This window comes from Rousettus aegyptiacus, unplaced genomic scaffold (genome assembly GCF_014176215.1).
Source record: "Rousettus aegyptiacus isolate mRouAeg1 unplaced genomic scaffold, mRouAeg1.p scaffold_m13_p_2, whole genome shotgun sequence".
Taxonomy (NCBI): domain Eukaryota; kingdom Metazoa; phylum Chordata; class Mammalia; order Chiroptera; family Pteropodidae; genus Rousettus; species Rousettus aegyptiacus.
This window is the reverse complement of record NW_023416295.1, coordinates 83,482,793-83,503,771: the sequence shown is the minus strand read 5'-3', so window position 1 is coordinate 83,503,771 and position 20,979 is coordinate 83,482,793. Positions and strand designations below refer to the sequence as shown.

The 20,979-nt window shown below is 35.5% G+C and overlaps 1 protein-coding gene and 1 pseudogene across 3 annotated transcripts in view; one reads left to right on the top strand and one right to left on the bottom strand.

Annotated features, from left to right (window-relative positions):
• The window catches only part of EPB41L5 (erythrocyte membrane protein band 4.1 like 5), a 140,528-nt gene that overhangs the window by 16,399 nt on the left and 103,150 nt on the right, over positions 1–20,979 (bottom strand). For all 3 annotated transcript variants that reach the window (XM_016127570.2, XM_016127571.2, XM_016127574.2), the window contains 4 exons: positions 17,760–17,888; positions 12,571–12,635; positions 8,762–8,852; positions 6,937–7,011 (listed from right to left, as the gene is read on the bottom strand). In XM_016127570.2, the coding sequence (XP_015983056.2) occupies positions 6,937–7,011; positions 8,762–8,852; positions 12,571–12,635; positions 17,760–17,888 (360 nt within the window). The remainder of the gene's footprint in view (positions 1–6,936; positions 7,012–8,761; positions 8,853–12,570; positions 12,636–17,759; positions 17,889–20,979) is intronic.
• LOC107501426 lies at positions 19,001–19,740 on the top strand (annotated as a pseudogene).

Here is a 20,979-nt window from a genome sequence, read left to right as displayed (position 1 = left end):
TTATCGGAGACATTGCTTGCAAATATATTTTCCCATTCAGAGGGCTGTCTCTTTATCTTGCTGATGATTTCTTTTGCTTTTACTTACCTTGCCTTTGAGGCCAAATTCATAAAATCCTCTTTAAGTCCAAGGTCCTTGAGTTTAGTTCCTGTGTTTTCTTCTATGCATTTTATTGTTTCAGGTCTTATATTCAGGTCCTTAATCCATTTTGAGTTAATTTTGGTACGTGGTAATAGACAACAGTCTAGTTTCATTCTTCTGCAGGTGGCTTTCCAGTTTTCCCAGCACCATTTATTGAAGAAGCCTTCCTTTCTCCACTGTATGTTTCTGCTTTTTTTATCAAAAATTATTTGCCCATATAAATATAGATTTACTGCTGGACTCTCGATTCTGCTCTATTGGTCCACAAGTCTATTTTTCTGCCAATACCATGCCGCTTTGATTACTGTCACTTTGTAATATAATTTGAGGTTGGACAGAGTGATACCTCCAGCTTCGTTCTTTTTTCTCAGGATGGCTTTGGCAATTCGGGGTCTTCATTATTAGAGTATAGGAACACTATGGATTTGTGAACGTTGATTTTTGTATCCAGAAACTTTACTGTATTTGCTTATTATTTGTAGTAGTGTTCTTGTGGAGTCTTTAAGGTTATCTATATAGAGAATCATGTCATCCACAAATAGTGACAATTTGACTTCTTCGTTTCTTATTTGGATGCCTTTTATATCCTTCTCAGAGAGAGAATATTAAAAGCAGCGAGAGAAAAGCAGTAAGTTACCTACAAAGGAGCACCCATAAGACTGGCAGCTGATTTCTCAAAAGAAACTATGCAAGGCAGAAGGGCTTGGCACAAAATATTCAACATAATGAAAACCCAGGATCTACAACCAAGAAATCTTTATCCAGCAAAGCTATCATTTAGAGTTGAAGGACAGATAAAGAGCTTCACAGACAAAACTAAGCTAAAGGAATTTATCAACACCAAGCCAGTATTACAGGAAATGCTGGAGGGACTTCTTTAAGAAGAAGAAAACGTGTATTAAAAACAGGAATAAAAAACAGTAATAACTATATTCCTATAAATAAGTACCTAAAATGGAAAAGAATTAAGTATGCCAACCAAAAGATAGAGTGGCTGAATGGATAAGAAAAGAAGACAGCTATATATGCTGCCTACAAGAGACTCACTTCAGATTAAAAGACACACATAGACTAAAAGGGAGGGAACGGAAAAAGATATTTCCTTGCTGTACCTAGAGGGTATTATGCTGAATGAAATGGTTTGGATAAAGACAAATATCATATGATTTCACATACATGTGGAACCTAAAGAATAAACAACAACAACAAAAGCAGTAATAAACTCATAGAATATTTTGAGGGCTACTAGATGGGAGGAGCATGAGGGGTGGGAAAATAGGGCAAAGGGATTAAGCAGTACAAATGGATCGTTACAGAATAGACATGGAAATGTAGAGTGCAGCATGAAGAAGATGGTTAATAATGTTCTAATGAGTAGGAGGGAAGAGGAATACTATATTTAGTGGGGTGATCACCTTGTGAGTTATGTGGATCTCTGATTACCAAGCTATATAACTGAAACTGGTATGTTAATGTATGCCAACCATAATTGAAAAAAACTCATTGAATTGTACAACATAAATATGAGCAACTAATTGTCTATTATATATCAATAAAGCCAGGGAAAAAATTTTTTTTAAATGTAGCTGATTGACTAATGAAAGAATTCAGCAAGTCTTCTAGACAAAAAAATCAGCTTATGAATTCAATAGTAAAAAATTAAATGTCATTCACAATGTCAATAAAACTATAAAGTATTTAGGTTTTAATCTAACAAAGAGTATAGAAGACTTATAGAGAACATTTAGTGACCCAAATGAAGATGAGAAAATAGACACACATGTCAAGTTCATAAAAAGGAAAAGACATTTTAAAAATGCCAGTTTTCTCCAAAATAATCTATAAATTTAAGAAGACTCCATTAAACTGTGGGCAGATTTGGGAGAGAAACTGACATACACTGATGCTAAAATTTATAAGTAAAGATATATTAGATATTAGAATAGATTACGAAGCCAGAAAAATAAGAACACAATAGTACTCAAGGAGAAAAAGAGAGGGCCCAGTGGTTTACCTGAACACAAACAATGAAATACAGAGACAGAGTAGATATGTAGGACGAAGATGATTCACATTCTGGGCATACAGGACAGAGTGGAAAGGGACAAGATTTCATCATGCTACTCAGAATGGCATAAAATTTAAACTTAGGAACTGTTTATTTCTGGAATTTTCCATTTAATATTTTTGGACCACAGTTGATTATGGGTAACTGAAACCATGGGTAACTGAAGCTACAGATAAGAAGAGACTACTGTATATCAATATTAAATTATGTAGTATATCTGAAATACATGTAATCTTGTATAACAATTTTACCACAATAAAATAAAAAGTTAACAAGAAAAACAACGAAGAAAAAGAGCCCAATGAAACAGAATAGAAAGATAAACCAGTTGGGAAAATATGGATTATTTAGTAGATAATATTGGAAAAACTGGCTCTTTATAAGGATAAATACATAGCTGGGTTATATCAAACCACAATTGACATCTCCTTCTCCCCAAAACTCAAACTGTTCTAATGGGTTAGAATCTAAATGTGAAAGATACAATAAAATTAAAGGTAATAGGAAAAAACAGAAAAGAATACCTCTGGCATCAGGAGATAGGATGGTAGATGAGGAATGATTTTTTAAAACCCCAAATCCCAAACTATAAAAAAATGAAGAATGTGTGACATCAGAATAAAAGGTTTTGTTCGATGGAGGATCTAAACCTATTTATTTCACTCACTCATCTCCCTAGTGACAGACATAGAGTGTATTACTCTCCTTGCTATATACTGCAAATGATAGTGGTAAAAATCCCTCAGATGTGTTAATACACAGATTAGGAGAAACTATTTTTAATATCTAAGACTGATGTGGAATTGATAACTAAACTATACAAAAAACTCCTGAAATCAACAAGAAAAAGACAGAAAACCCAATAGAAAAGTGTGCAAAAGATGTGAGTGGGTGACTCACTCCAAGAGGAAACGTAAACCAGCATTAAAATAATGGAGGAGATATAACATTTACCTCATGCAAATTGAAACAATGAGACAAACCCATACAGATGAAAGATATTATAAAGTGCTGCTTAAGGAAGAATGTAAGTGAAGTGGGAAACATGTGTGCATTACTGGTGGGTCTGTAAACTACTGGAGAAATTCTGGGAGCTATGAGCAACACCTAGTGTAATTAAGTATTCATATAAGCATGCAACCTAGCAGTCCTATTTGAAAGTATATATCCCAAACTCTCCCACAGTTCCTTAAAAGAGGTATGAATGAAGATGTTTATCTAAATAAATGTATGAAAGGTTGCCTGTAGATTGGGTGCCTCAGAGGAAAAGGGGAATGGAAGTGAGGAATGGAGGGTAAAGGGAAATAAAACAAAGAAAGAAGCCTTGCGTGGACCTGAGAAGATAGTCTGCTATGGACTGAGAAGTATAATTAACTTCATTTGGGCACCTAATGTTTTAAAAAAATAAAACATTATCCTATTGGTCTTAGAGATACTTTCTTGTCAAAAACTTATTTTATATATTTACCAATTCCCAAACTGATAAAAATCAGTGCTTTCCAGAGCTTTCTTCCCAGTTTTAGCAATAAACAGTCCTACTCTAACTTTTAGGTTCTCCTTTTGTTACTGTCTGGAAAGATGGAACTTTATGATTTTATGATTTGGACACTCCTTGAGAATGGTAACTGAAACCTAGATACACATAAAAATATGACAATAAAAACCCACCCCCTAGAATTCCGGTCAAGATGGTGGAGTAGGTGGACACTGTGTTTGCTTCCTCCCAGGACCGTTTCAAAATTGCAACTAAAATACTGAACGATCAACTTGGAGAACCATCCAAAGACTAGATGAACAGAAGTCCTATAACTAAGACTATAAAGAAGAAGCCACCCCAAGACTGGTAGGAGGGGCAGAGATGAGAAATGGGCTGGGCCAACAACCACAGTCGAAATCAGGAGGGATATATCAGCTGCAGAGATCTCCCTGAACAGTGAGGAGCCCCAGCCCCACACTGGGAACCCTAGCTTGGAGCACCAGTGCCAGGAAGAGAAGCCCCCACATCTCACTGTAAAAATCAGCTGGCATTCCATTTGACCAGGTAAAACAGAAGGTGGCTGTAAACCCTGGCATCTTCTTAAAGGGCCCGTGCACTGATTCTTTCACTCCCAGGCACTTGCCCTGGGCTCCAATGAAGAGACAGCAACTGGGAAGGTGCCTGAGACATACAGGGAGAGACTGAGTTGTGCAGCTTCAGGGCAAGGGCTGGAAGGAAAACTGCCATTGTCCCTGTGTTGAGCCCTCCTACCATGTAGCCAGTGGGCAGACACCATCTTTCCTATATTGAGCTTTCCCCTAAGTGACAAAATCTGAATTTTCATTTACCTGGTGAGTCCTGTTCATTCCACTCTAGTTACTCCCTGGGACTCCACACACCTAACTTGCACAGCAGAGGTTTCTCCATGGCAGACAGCCATTGTTGGCCTGCACTGCAGTTTTTCTTGGACAACTCTCAGGGCTCCGCAGGCCCTCCAGGAAGTGGAGAAAAGGGAGCCCTCATATACTGTTCGTGGGTTTGAAAATTGGTACAGCTACTATGGAAAACAGTCTGGCGTTTCCTCAAAAATTAAAAACGGATCTACCTTTTGACCCAGCAATTGCGCTTCTGGGTATTTATCCAAAGAAAACCAAAATGATAATTCATAAAGATCTATGTACCCCTATGGTCATGGCAGCACAATTTACAATAGCCAAGATATGGAAGCAACTTAAATGTCCATCGATAGACAAATGGATAAAGAAATTTTGGTTCATATATACAATGGAATATTACTCAGTCATTTAAAAAAATGAAATCCTACCATTCACAATGACATGGATGGGCCTAGAGGTTATTATGCTGAATAAGTCAGACAGAGAACGATAAATACCATATGATTTTACTTATATGTGGAATCTAAGGAACAAAAAGAACAAAGTAAATGAAAACAGACTCATCAATCTAGAGGACGATCTGGTGATGGCCAAAGGGGAGGGAGGTTAGTGGCTGGGAGAATGGGGTGAAGTACAAATTTGTAGTGTGATAGATGGTCATTGGGATACGGAGCATGGCATAGGGAATGCGGTCAGCAGTAATGTAATGACTAGGTGTAGAGCCAGATGGGTGATAATCGGGGGGATTGTTTCATAAACTATATATGTCTAACCAAAGTACTATATTCTTGAAACTAATAATAAAAATAATTCCCCCAAAAATACACAATGGTAAAAAAAAAGATCTCATTAATAATAGCACGAAAAGTATGAAGAATCTGGGAATAATAAAAATGGGAAAGTATAGAACTTATATTGAAGGGCTCTTACTACATAACTTTGCTAGGAGATGTAGAAAGTCTTGAATGAGAAAAATATTGCATTTTTGGCTAAGAAGACAAATTGTCATCAACATATCAACTTTTCCTCAAATTAATTTATAGGTGTAATGCATTTACAAATAAAAATTCAGAGGCTTTTTAGGCAGGCGAGAGTTGGCAAAGTTATTCCAAAGAGCATTTGAAAGAATTAACAAGCAAAACTAGCAAAAAAAACTACATTATGAAGCTGAGCTGACCTTACCACCAATTAAAAAGCTAAGTTTATTAGCAGAGTATTACAGTCCTAATAACTGAGAAATCTGTAAGTGTACTAGAACAGATAGCTCATATGCAGATTGGATAACACTCTAAATCTGAAGTAAAATATTCTAAATTTGTAGGGAAGGAAAAACATACTAGTGATATAAAAAGAAATTTTTCTTCAATTTGATTTTCATCACTGTATCACCTATCCACTTATGATAAGAAGAACATATACAGAAAGGGTTCTGAGACTCAGGGATTCCTTCGCCAGGCTTCAGGCCATCTTGCATTAACCTTAGAAGTTATCTCTTTTGTGTTTATAAAGGATTATTATGGTCCAGTATTGCCACTATCCCTTTTATATTCTTCTTGCTCATTTTTCCAGACTTGTGATTAATTCTTATCCTTTGATAAAGTCTATTTACTGATCTAAGATGGTGGTTCCAAAGGGGGCTCTTAGACCATGGCTATATCACGTGGATGGAACGTATCAGAAATTAACTCCACAGAAACTTTGATGGTGGAGTCTAGCGATCTGTATTTTAATCACATTCAGGTGATTCTTTTACACACCCAAGTTTGAGAACTAATGATCTAAGCAAACATTCATCACCATAAAAAGTACCCCCTGTACTTCCAAGCCTTCCAAATGACATTTAGTTCCAACATCAATTTGTCATATTACTTATAAGGCACTAAATGAGCTACTTGATACCTTTCACCCAACTAGGCTATAAGTATCTGGGGGAAAGAATTATGGTCATTGTACTTAACACTGTTATCTCCCATACCACAATAATAATCGATATGTTCAATGCAAACCATTCTTATGCTCCTGTCTTTCTGTAAATTTTTTTTAAAAATTAAATACGTCCTTATTGTCTTAACTCTTTAGAAAGTAGTTTATCCCCACATGTTTCCTCCTGTTATTTAGTAGGGTGCTGAATTACAAATAGGCTTATAGTAGTGACACGCTATACAGTGACACACAAATTCAAATTGGTAGAATTTTATGGTACAGAAAGGCAATGTTAACTGGTTATTGAAATATAAACTCTTATTAAATGAAAAGTTTTACTGAATTGTTAAAAAGTCAAAAGTTGGAATCTAGCAGGAACATGTTTCAAAACAGAAATTCCTTTCCATCTTGCTGTTTTAAGGCAAATTTACCTGAGGTGTGACTGTGTGGTCAATTAGATTCTCAGTTAGAGATAAAAGCAAGGCATCCAATTCATCTGCAGTATCCTATGGAAGATAAAACATACATAGTTGTTAAATGACCCATTAGTCATCTAATTTTTTCCATATCTTCTCAATTTATAATTTTGACCCAGGCCTGGTTGGTTGATAACCTTTAAATAAAAAGAAACATTCAGGAATAATGGTTATTAGTGAATCCACTTTTGCCTGGAAGGGAACCTAGACTACAATCGGAATTGAAAAATCTAGGTGTTATGTGAATTTGCATATAGCTATTCCTTTCGGACACAACTTGGGTAGAGTTAAAACTGTTCTGGCTCTTAGACTACAAAAGAGAGGTAGAAAGTTTAGCATAAGAGACAGCTGAGTAAAGGAGATGCTTGAATTCCAAATGCTTCTTTATCCAGATATATAGGTACTTCATTGTTTGTAAAACAGAAGAATATGAACTTTCTCCTGTAAATGTTAATCTTTTTTGTTTAATTAGTATTTGAAGTACTTTACAGAAGACAATGTTCTATACTGCAGTGTGTGTGTGTGTGTGTGTGTGTGTGTGTGTGTGTGTGTGTGTATGTGTGTTTTGGAGGTAGGAAGAATTTTAAAAGTATAAAATTCCAATCTAGAAATAAGATAAATATCTAATGTGTAGTACTTAACAAAAATGTCTCTTCATTTATATAATTCTATTTCTATCTACTTGCTTACAGGCCATGGTAAATCTGTTCATGTTTCAATATTCAACTTAATTTTAATCACGCACATGAAAAAACTGTTCTCTCTCTTCTCACATCTCCCTCCTCTTATCCTGCCCCCTCCTACCCTGTGACCTGGGTGAGTCCCTCAAATTGTCTTGTGCATATTGCCACCACAATGTATTAAAATTCTCTCTCTCAGTAAACTATAAGCAGTTTGAAAGAAAAAACCCTGTTTCAATCATTTTGAATTTCCAAAGCCTAGCATGCTGTCTGGTACAGATTATATATGCAATATACCTTTGAACTAAATGTCCTTCTCTGTTCAAAAAGCATATCAGTTTCCACTAAACAATTTTCGATGACCAATAAAAAATGTCAATATATCTTTTTAGAATTTTAATTAACAGGAAGGAAGTTTCTGGTTGTTTCTTTTTCTAACCCGGAAGTCTGAAAAGATCATATACCGAAGTATTAACTATACATTGTCTTAGGGTAGTGGGAATACACATGATTTCTAATTTTTTCTTTTTATGAAATATTTGGTAAATTTCTATAATTAAATGTGCTTGCACATACAAGGGAAAAATGGTAAATGCTCATTTCCAAGAATATTTTTCATTTAACTTGCAATTTAAAGCATTCACTGAGCAATGAACTAGGTTTCTATGATTTTGGAACTGGTGAGGGTATGGCAAGTGGATACTGGAAAGGCAGGAGCTGCGGTGAGCTGGTTATACTGCAACACAACGACAGGTCGCTGTTATTTCAGAAAGTTTATTTCAATCAGCAAATATTTAGTGCCTACTATATGCCAAGTATCATTTGATATATTAGGAAAGCATAGACAGCATTCAAAAAATGAAAATACAAGGACCACCTCAAAACAAAAATATCAACAAATAAAAAATCTGGAGAAGAGACTCTAAGATATGCTTGTGAGGGATTTGACATTGGATTCTCTCTAGAGAATTCAGGCTCAATGCTTTTCTCATAGCTCAAGTGCTGGTGTCAATCAGAAATTACTAGCTATCCATGATTGCACTACAGGATCAACTCAGCATGGTCTCTGTAGAAACCTTAAAAAGTAAAATTATTGTTACCTTTAGAACAGAACCATTTTCTGCAGGTGTGGTGTGCACTGGAGGAAGAGAATCTTCAGAGAGTGGCACATCATTCCCATTAAATACGGCACTGGGAAGAAAACAAATTTACATAAGGAGAACCTATATGGGATAGGCAGCATTTTCCAAGAAAGGACTTGGGAAAAAAGGATAAAAAATTTGTGTAGGAGAAGAAGAAATTACAATTTGTGAAGACCATAACAGCAGTCAGCATTATACTCATATGCCTTTGTGAAACCCTTCCTCACCCACCCCATAACAGTTTGTAAATCCAGGTCAGGCTCATTCATAGATGGATCAAAATTGTGGGCTATTTTGGTTCCTTCCTAAATCTCACTAAAAAGACAGAAAAGATTGATCTTGAAAAGCGAGACAGATATACAAAAAAATACAGAGCAATAGGTTAATGTTTAAAAGCTGTTATCAAATACATAAAGGAAAATCTCAGTGAAACAGAAATTTTACAGAATAACTGAGATAAGGGAGAACAGTCAGGGACCCTAAGGAAAAGCCATCATTTAAAGACACAAGCTGGAGAGCTTTACTGCAGAAAGTAGAAGCAACATCTAGAGTACTCCACATATTACAACAGGACTAGCCAGGTGAGAAGATGCCAGAGAATCTGTTACTTGTAGGCCTGACAGTAATGGCAAGAGGGTCTGTCTAACCCCAGATAAAGATAATAAGAATAGGAGCAGTCTTACAGATGGCTTCAACACCCGTGAGAAAAAGGGACAAATCTAGTCAAAAGGTCATCATCCACTAAGGTAACATCTCCAGCAGGAAATCCTAGTCCTTTCTAATATCACTGGAAAGTGTGCAAGCAATAGGAGCAGTTCCTGTCTAGTCTTACAAGGAGCCTGAGAAAAATAAGAGATAAATCCTAGATTGGAAAAAACATAATTAGTGAAGTGGAAGCTAGGACTATTGCATCCACAACACTGAGGCAAACAGGCAAAGAGATGAATAAAAAAGAAGGAATAGTATGAAAAACAGAGTAGTGAACAGGACATTTCAACTAATGGATACCAGATACTCGAAAAGATAATGGCTTATCATATTCCAGAACTGAAAAAAGACATAGGTCTTTAGATGAACAGACCACCTTGAATATTAATAAGAATACAAAAATAAACCTTTTCTTAGACATACAGTAATGAAAATGCAGAACATCAAGAATAAGCAGTAAAATCTAAAAGTTACCAGAGGAAAAAAAATAACTTTGTGCTTCAGAAAGAAGAAACAGCTCAGACGAAAGGAGCTGATATAGGAAACAGCATTAAAAGAAGTATGTTTCACAATGAATTCGCCCAACCTTTCAAGAAAAGATTTGTCTTATGTAGTTTCCACTGCTGCAAAACATGGAAAGAAGCAAATGAAAAGCTCCTGCATCCATTTTGCTCAGTATTTCCACTCCTACGAATATACCCTAAAAAATCTTCACAACACATGTGTATTTGGAGGTACATACACAATATTAATTTGGAACAAACGTTTGTCCATTAATAAAAGAATAAACTGGTTGACTCATGTAATGGCAGTTAATATTAAGGAACCATGGATAATTTTTTAAAATACAGATATGTCAAAATAAAATCCATTGAATTATACACTTTAAATGGGTGGATTGTATGGTATCTGAATTAAAAGCTGTTACTACAAAAATAAATTATCTGAATAGATATTTCTACAAAGAAGAAAAGATGTTCAACATCATTAGTCCTTAGGTATATGAAAATCAAAAGCACAATGAGATACCACCATTTCATACTTACTAGGATGGGTATAATTTTAAAAATAAAGAATAATAAGCATTGGCAAGGATATGGAGAAAGTATAACCCCCATATATTGTTGGTGGGAATAGAAAATGTAGCTGTTTCGGAAGACAGTTTGTCGGTTCCTCAAAAAGTTAAATATAAAGTTATCACATGACTCAGTAATACCCCTTCTGGGTATATATTAAAGAGAACTGAAAGCAATATCTCTATAAAAATTATGTATGTGAATGTTTATAGCAGCTTTATTCATACTAGCCCAAAAGTAAAAACAACATAAATGTCCATCGATTGATAAATGGATAAACAAAAAGTGGTATGTCTATTCACTGGAATATTATTCAGCCATAAAGAGGGATGAAGTATCAGTACATACAATATGGATAAACATTGAAAACATTAGGTTAAATGAAAGAATACAGACACAAAAGGCCACATATTGTATGATTCCATTTACATGAATTGTCTGTTGGAGTAGGTAATTCTGATAGAGACAGAAAGTAGAATAGTGGTTGCCAGGTGATGCAGGGGAGGGCAAGGATGAATGCAGAGACATCAAATGGGTGTGGTGTTTCTTTTAGGGGTGATGACAATATTATGGAATTAGATAGTGGTAATGGTTGCAAAATTTTGTCAATGTACTAAAATGGACAGAATCGTACAAGTCAAAGGGTAAATTTTATAGTATGAGAATTATAACTCAATAAAAATAAATAAAAGTAGTCTAAATCTACAACAGCAAAATGTAAAAATGTGACAAAGCTTGATATCTGGTACATTTATATATACTATGTAATCTCCATAGTTTTTTCTGTGCCTGAAATATTTCATTTCTAAAAAGGGGGTATAGTAATTTTTTTTAAAATGTGGTATGGCATGGGCATAAAAACAGTTTACCAGTAAAGGGAAAGGTCCAGAAATAGACCTAAGTTTAAACAATGACAGTATATTTTAAAGAATGCATTTCAAATCCTAGGGTGGGGGAGGCAGATTATTCAAAATATCAAAAGCCATTTAGAAAAATAAATCTGGAAGGAAGCCAAAGTATACTGTATTCTCTTTCCAGCTCTAAGCGTTCAATGAAACTGGAAAGTCTGATCCCCATTATCCTCCTCTAGGCAAAAAAAAAAAAAAAAAAAAAAAAAAAATAGAAAAAAAGAAAAAAAAAGAATGAGGTTATTCTAAAAGGCTCTGATAATAACAATAGTATTAACAATCTGTGGGCCAACTGATTTATTGGAATTAGTTAAAAGGTTAAGTTGTAATTCCAATTTTACCCTGATCACCAATTAATACTTTATTGAGTACTGTAAAGTCCTATACACAAAGCTTGCTATATGCTTAAGTGCTATGTTGATTACAGTATCTGAAACTGCATATGATTAATCAAAAAATGCTTCACTGAATAAGTTTTAAATAACGGGAAAAGAAACAGCATTCATTCATTTAACAATGTTAGCACCAACTAAGCATAGAACACTGGTATACAGTGATAAACAAAACAAACTGGCATAGAGGAGGGAATAAAAGCCAAGTAAGACAAATAAATGGTGTAACACTCATTGAAAAAAAGAGGGACAGCAGGGATTTGGAAAGGAAAGCAAAGAAATCAGCTAAAATGTGAGAGAGACCACAGTAAGAAAGCTTAATAAAAATAAGGCCTTTTTATAAGACAGGGCCTTAAATGGCAGTAAAGTTAACCACCATACCTAAGGGAAATAATATACATTTCTCACCAAGTACCTTAAGAGGATTAAAAATATCTTCAAAAGATTTTTTTTTTTGCTCTGCAGTTTGAACCAGTTGAAAAGGAATGAGAATGTACAGAGACTAATTAGGACTATTTTCAAATAATCTAAAGCTAGGTACTAAGTAGTGAGTTTGAGTTGTCTTCCAGATAGACAGCCTGAACTCATGTGGTGACAAACTGAGGAAGAGGAATAAAGGCCAAAAAAAATAAATTGGTAAGAGGAAAAGAACATCATTTAATTCAGTCTACCCAGAACTGTACCTGTTTGTGGCAGCATCTTGAACACTGGTGTTTTTATGACTTAATAAACTATCTTCTCTTGTAATCTAAGAAATGAAATCATAAATAAATATTAACTCTATGTTGAGGATACTAAAGAAAAAACTTACATTTCTTTTCTGTAAAAACAGGAATATCAGTTTGTTTCAGTTCCAAAAGAGGTAATCATACCTTATCTATGAAATATCAATATTGCACCTATCCAATCCTATCCCATATCCAAATAATCCAAACTTCCACTTCAGTATACTAGTATATAAATTGACATGCTTTACTAACAGTTCTCGATTAAAGACACCATGAGTGTTCGTCAATTTATATGGAATCTCAAAAGAATTTTTTTGAATTTACATAATGAAAACAGATGTTAAGCTGTGAATTTGGCTTTCTATTTACCCTGAACACAAGAAATGTTTTCAGAGAGAATTCTAAGAAATGTTTCTAAAGAAGTTAGTTTTTTTCCTCAATTTAATGGAGGTATCATTTACATACAGTACAATACACACATTTTTAATGCATGAGTCAATGAATTTTGAAAAATATATACAGGTGCTTAACCAATAGTACAGTGAATATTATGTAACATTTTTACTACATTCGAATTGCTTCCTTGAGGTTTCCAATGCAATCCCATCAAAATCCTTACACTGGCAAATAATGATCTGTACTTTCTATAGTTTCATATAAATGATATCATTGTATCTATCTTTTGTATCTGCCTCTTTAGAGTAGCATGATGTTTCTGAGATTCACTCATGGTGTTCCACTTATCACTAATTGGTTCCTTTTTATGTATTGAGTAGCATTCCACTATATGGATATACCACAATTTGATTATCTATTTACCTACTGATGAACATTTGGGTTGTTTCTACTTTTTAGCTATTACAATAAAACTCCAGAGAATTTTCCTGTACTAAGATCTGTGTGAACCTACGTATTCATTTCTCTTGGGTGAATACCTTAGAGTGGAACTGCTGCATCATCTGGTTAAGTATATGTTTACTACATTGCCAAATTCTTTTCTCAAGTGCTTGTTAAATACTTTTCTTATTCTTACCAGCAATGTGCATTGCAGGAGCTCCACCACTGCCAACATAGGAATGTTCACTTAATTTAAGCTATTTCAAAGAATGTGTCTTTACCACAAAGTATGATTTAACTGTAGATTTTTTTCATAAAGCTCCTTATCAAGCTGAAGAAGTTCCATTCTATTCCTGATTTGCTGTGAGCTTTTAACATGAAAGGGAGTCGAATTCTGTCAATGTCTTTTCCATAGGACTTGAGAAAATTTTATTTATTTTTTAATATAGTCAACAATTTTTTTTAAATTAATTTATTTTAGTTTCAAGTATATAATACATTGGTTAGACATCTATTTAGTTCGTAAAATGATCCCCTCAATTGCTCCCTCCCTCCCCTGACCCTCCACGTGGCCAATGTATTAATGCTAACTACATTCTCTATGCCATGCTCCCCATCCCCGTGACCATCCATCAGCTACTAATTCATACTTCTTTAACCCTTCACCCGCTCCTCCCAGTCCCCCAAACCTCCCTCCCCTCTGTCCATCACCAAATTGTCCACTATATTTGTGTCTGTTTTTGATTACTTTGTTCTTCTTATTTCTTAGATTACTCATATAAGTGAAATCATATAGTGTTTATATTTCTCTGTCTGACTTAAATACCTTCTAGGTCCATCAAAGCAATATCTTTTTCCATCCTTTCCTTTTCATATGTAGGGGTCTTGTTTTTCTTATCCTTTCAGCCACTCTATCTTTTGGTTGGAGCACTTAATTCTTTTCCATTTAAGGTACTTACTAATAGGATTGTAGTTGTTACCATTCCTTATTCCTGTTTTTGATACGTTTTTTTCCTCTTAAAGAAGTTCCTCCACCATTTCCTGTAATACTGTCTTGGTGGTAATAAATTCCTCTAGTTCATTTTTGTCTGGGAAGCTCTTCATCTATACTTCAACTCTAAATGATAGCTTTGCTAGATAAAGTATTCTTGATTGTAGATCCTGGGGCTTTGTCCTGTTGAATATTTTTTGCCAAGCCCTTCTGTCCTGCATAGTTTCTTTTGAGAAATTAGCTGCCAGTCTTATAGGTGTTCCCTTATGAGTAACTGTGTTTTTCTCTTGCTGCTTTTAATGTTCTTTGTATTTAACCTCTGGCATTTTAATTATGACGTGTCTTGGTGTGGGCCTCTTTGGACCCCTGAGTTTCAGAATTCTCTGAGCTTCCTTGGGTTGTATATCTATTTCCTTCACCAGGTTAGGGAAGTTTTTCATCACAATTTCTTAAAACAGCTGTTCAACATCTTGATTTTCTTCAGTTACGCCAATCAGATGGATATTCGGACCCTTAATAGTGTCCCATATGCTCCTTAAATTATTTTTATAGTCTTAGCCTCTTATCTCTTGCCATTCTGATTGTGTGTCCTTGGATTTCCTGTCCTCTAGATAGGTCATTTGATCCTTTTCTTTATTCACTTTGTTTATTCCATTTACTATGCTTCTCATTTCAGATAATGTGTTCTTCATTTCTGACTGGTTCCATTTTATAATTTCAATTTACATTTTTATATTTTTTCTCTGTTGAAGTCCTCACTGAATTTATCCATACTTTCCAAAAGTTCATTGAGCATCTTTATAACCAGTGTTTTGAACTCTACATCCATTAGATTACTTGACTCCTTTATATCTGGATCTCTGTTCTGTTATATAGTTTCTGCTTCTTTGTCTTGCCATTTTGGCTGCCTTTCCATGTCCGTTTCTATGAACTAAGCAAAGCTCTTAAGTTTCCTGGTCTTATTAATGTGGATTTGTGAAGCAGTAGTCCAGTGGCACAGAACTTAGAGGGGGTCAGCTGCAGGCCAAATTTAGCCCAAGCCTCTGCCCCTCCAGGGCCACCTGTTAAGATTCAGCAAGCAATCCACAATGCTGTGCTTATAGTTACCTCAAAAGGCCACACCAGAAACCGAGGCCAGCTGCCTCCAGTGTGAGTCCAGGCACTGCTCAGCAAGGAGCACCTGACTCACTGAGGATACACATGGATGTGGCTTGGGTAGAGACACTAGTTGGGGAAGGCGGGGTTTTGGGGAATCCTCTGGGCAAAGCGACCTCTGTTATCCAGTTTGATGACGTCACAGCTATGGTGGCCCTGTGTCTGGTGCACTAAGAGAGAGGAGGGCTCAACAGGGAACAATGAATACCACTGGCACTTCTGTACTAAGCAAGTCTCTCCTCAGCCCCCACTCCAACAATGTCTCCTTGTAAGTCTCTGGTGCCCACTTGTGTGCAGCTGAACCAGCGCTGGTGCTCAGAGCGAGCAGATCCATCACCACAAATATCCGCTCGCACACTTGGCCCCTTTAAGAGGCTTCTGCCGCTGCTGCAGCCTCTGTCTCGCTCAGCAACTCGAGACCAGGCAGCCCTGCATCCTCGCTCCATCCTACCTTCTGCCGTTGCAGAGTGCTTTCCTGGATTCTCCTTAGTTGTACGGCTTGTTCATCCCAGGTGATTTTTCCTTGCTGCTGCTCCTTGTTTCCACCACAACTTTGATTTGGTCACCAGAGGGATGAACAGAGCCTCTATCATCTACACCATTTTTTTCCCTCCAATAATACTGATTTTTTAATAACAAACCAACTTTCTTCCTGAGCTATATCCTACTTGGTCATGATGTTGTATCCTTTTTATAAACTGAGTATGATTTTTTATATTTTGTTAAGGATTTGTGAGACTATGTTCAAGAGGGGTATTATAGTTTCTCTTCTTGTAATACCTTTTTTCTGGTTTTGGTATTGGGGTGATATTTGTCCCATAAAATAAATTGGAAAGTACTCCTTCCTATTCTATTTTCTGAAAGAGTTTGAGTAGAACTGTTCTCATTCCTTAAATCTTTAGTAGATAGCAATAATGAAGGCATCTGGTCCTAGATTTTTCTTCATGGGAAGGTTTTTAACTATAAAGCAAAATCTCTTTAATTTAGGGCTATTCAAATTACTTGTCTCTTCTTTGAATCAAGAAAATCCAAAAGTATAACTGAAATATAATGTAATAACAACTATTACTACCCCTGCTACTATAACATGTAGTTGCAAAGTTGGGGATAAACAGTTACTAAATGTTCAGTATGTGCCAGGCACTATTCCGTGTGCTTTACATTTATTATCTTATTTCATCCTTATAACCCACCTTAAGGTAGGTACTACCATTATCCTTTTAATATAATTAAACTAAGGCTCAGAGAAATTAACTAATTCGCTAAGTCACAAAGCTACCAGGTAGTACATTAGAAATAGGATTCAAACTCAAGTTTTCTGATTCCAGAATCTGTATTGCCATGTTTTATATTGATTTTTGTATGTATATGTTATGTTTTATGTTTACATCGGGGGAGGAGGGTAGATAAAAAGCATGGACAATATTCCTCAATTCCTCTTAGTTCTCTTCAAGGCTTGTGCCTGGGAGAGGATAGGTAGAATACATCTTCTTAACAGCATATTTTGAAGTCCTAGCTGACACCATGACTCACTGAGACAGGCTTCTGTCCTGTTTTAGTATGGGATAAATCTGAAAGTTAGGAAGAGCCAAGGAAAAAATGGATTTTGAGAGCATAGATGCCATAAATTTCATGGTGGCTTGTTCTACTATATCCTTCACAATGTTACAGCCAACTCTTTCACCTTGTAACTTTCACTCTTGTTGCTAATAACATCACAATTTTGCAAAATTGGGGATAGATGTGTGGTTGAAAATAGAAGATTGATTTTAAAAAAACCCTAAAATCATAGACAATATTGATAGAAACCTAAAAGCCACTAGATTTTCTGGCTATAAAAGTGGCAAAGATTTGGTACTCATTTCTATAGGAGTTTGACTTTTTAAAAAAACTTCTTAAACCCTAGAGCGTATTTACTCTGACTTTTCATCCCGTGACTCCTCTCTTTTAGTGTATCTCATATTTAGAATTGGGAAGGCATTTTGGCATATTGAGCATGTTTCTTGGTACTAATCTGTCTCTCTGTAATCACTAGGTAGATCACTCTTATTTCACACTCATGTATTTTATTCATATATTTTATTTGTTCTTCAGAGTCTCTCAACCCTAAGTTTCATGTTCTTTTTACTTACCAGGACTATGTCTATTAAAGGAAGCTTACCTTATGAACTGCTTCTACTTGAGCCTTCAAAATGTTACTCTTTAAGTCAGGAGGAACTCTCTTGGAATTCAATCCTGGGCTCTCAATAGCATTATTAAGACATTTCTCAGTCAGCTTCACCACTTCTTCCTAGATATTAAAAATAAACTCAGCAACTCTCATAGGAAAGAGACTGATGAAAGTTCATATGTAGACCAACAGGAAATCACATGTCTTAAGCAGTCTATACTCGATTCCAAGAACAGTCAACTCCCATATTTCAAACTAAGGCTCAATAATCACAAACATGAAATATGAATTGATAGGGACCTCTAGAAATCATCTAGCCCAATTTCCTGTCTTTAAGCAACTGAATAACCAATTATATCACCTGGGACAAATGCCTGAACTAACTACACACAAAGAATGTGTGCCATTTGTTGTATAGTAGTTCCCCCCTTATCTGTGGGTGCTATATTCCAAGACTCCTACTGGATGCCTGAAATCCTGGGTAATACCAAACCTTATATACACTATGTTTTTTCCTACATACATGCCTACGATAAGGTTTAATTTATAAATTAGGCACAGTAAGAGATTAAAAATCACTAATAATAAAATAGAAAAATTACAACAATATCCTATAATAAAAGTTGTGAATGTAGTCTCTGTTTCAAAATATCTTATTGTACTATACTTACCTGTTCACTCAAAGTAAGCATTTTATATCTTCTCTGTGGTATATCTGAACTATTAGTGTCATTACTGTTGGCCTTTGGAGCCATTATTAAATAAATAAGGGCATTCCTTGAACACAAGCACTGCAGTACCATGATAGTCAATCTGATAACCAAGATGGCTTCTAAGTAATTAATGATTGGGTAGCAAATGCAATGTGGATACACTGCACAAAGGCATGACTCACATCCTGAGTGGGAAAGCATGAGAGTTCATCACGCTACTCAGAATAGTACGCAATTTAAAACTTATAAAGTGTTTATTTCTGGAATTTTCAATTTAATATTTTCAGACCATGGTTGGCTGCAGTAACTAGAACTGTGGAAAGTGAAACCACAGATAAAGGAGGAATACTGTAATTAATTTCCACTGGATTTTAAGGTAGGCCCTATGCAGGCTAATCCCTGTAGTTCTGGAATTGTCACCAGGTAGATGATTTTGGGATTATGTAGCCACAAATTGGTCACTCTTAGGTATAGACTTATGAAAATGATAGCACAGAGAAAACTCAGATAAACCTAAGAATGGTGAGCACAGGTTTGGGGGCCAGAGAGGTTGCGATGGATAAGCTGCTGTATTTTGACCAAAGTTATGAAGTGCCTGGTGTGTAGGGAAGCAGCTGTGGTGCTGGTGGAACTGGAAACTTGTAGATACTGATCTACCAAGAACTACCTGAACTACCTGACAGCCCTGGATTATTCTGCTTTTGAAACTGGCATAATGAGAAATGAATTTGAAAGGCTGGCTACCTGGCAACCAATTGAACTGATCAGTATGAAATGGTATGATATACCAGCCTCTTCCCTGGGTCAGAAAAATGACATTATTGCATGGCAAGAATGTGTAAACAATGCTATGGCTCAGTTAGAACATCAAGTGGTTTGATTTGAGAATCTGGAACTAATGTCACAGTACAGATGCAATGCCTGGAAAGTATATAATGAAACTCTAGTTCATATAATTGAACATAAACAGAAAGAGCTCCAGAAGTTCAGGAAACATTCAAGATTTAAATTTGCAAAAGAACATGCAACTCACAGCTGGATCTAAATTAAGAGAAATGAAGTCAACTTGGGTATCCCTGGTCAGCAAGAATTATGAGATCAAAAGAACTATTGTGCAATTAGAAAATGAGATCTTTCCAATTAAGCAGCAACATGGAGAGGCCAACAAAGAAAACATCCATCCAACAAGACTTCTGAAAATAAATTCGATGGGTAGAAAGAAAGGCAAGTTGGACTTTCACAGAAGATCAGGCATCTGAACTGTTAAAGGCAATAGCATCTTTTGTAAATCATTAGTGGTTAAGTACTTAGAAACCACAGAAAATTGACTATTATATTCTATTTGTACATTAGCAAAATAAAACATTTAAACTTGTTAAAGAAAATGATAGAATAAAGCACAGTCTGGTCAAGAAAGATCATAATGAAAACAATATAAATTAATTATCATGAAAAGAAATTGGAAAAAGCAAATTAAGAAGTTTAAATGATCTGTATTATAACTGATACTTTACTTAAAATGAATGATGATCAATAACAATTGCCATTATTATTACTATGGTTGCTATTTAACACTGGTCTAAATAACAAACTCACTGTAAATATTTTCTTAGTCTCAATACAGCTTTTGTTCTATAAAACAGACTAGCTGCCATGTATAGGATTACATACTGCACCACTCTCAGATTTGAAAAGATTTAATTAATGTGCGTACTCTAATTGGGTTTGTTTCTTTCTTTTCTTTTCTTTTTTATCCAGTAATTAAGTTCTTTAATAAATATAACTTAGAAAACAAAAAATATAAAACTATAGTTTTATTGCTTCTATCATAATGAATTATAAAATTGTATAATATATTTCTCAAGTCTATTATTGAAACAGGTTACATCCAAGTTTTGCTTTTTGCTGGAGAGAATAACATGACGATGAGCAGCTTTACATGTTATTCTAAGGGCAGTTTTCTGTTCCCTTCGGGGAGATTCTGGCCATTCCTGCAGTATGAAGACCTCTTTATAGTGGTGTCGTACCTCTTGGCCATCTAAAGTCAACATTCTTTCTCTTTTGATGAACACTGACACCTCGCAGCTCTTTGGGTGGTATTAATTTGGTGTTTCTTATAGTGGCCTCTACCTCTCTGCCTTTGGTGGGACCCCAAAATCTGAATGTTTAACAAGCTTCCCCATGTGATTTGATACATATAAAATTCTGAGCATTACCACTTTGGACTAGACTGTATTTATGTCTGTGACCGACCTGGTCTTCAGAATGGCTCCTATTAATTATAAGAAGTCCTTTTTCTGATCATGGCTAATTCATACAACATAATCCATCAGTCCTACTTCTGGATACCTAACCAAAGGGAACAAAATCACTACCTTGAAGAGATACACTCCCATGTTCATTGCAGCATCTTCACAGTAGCCAAGATACGGAAACAACCTAAGTTGTGTGTCTGTATATATACATATGGAATATTATTCCACATGGAAAAAAAAGAA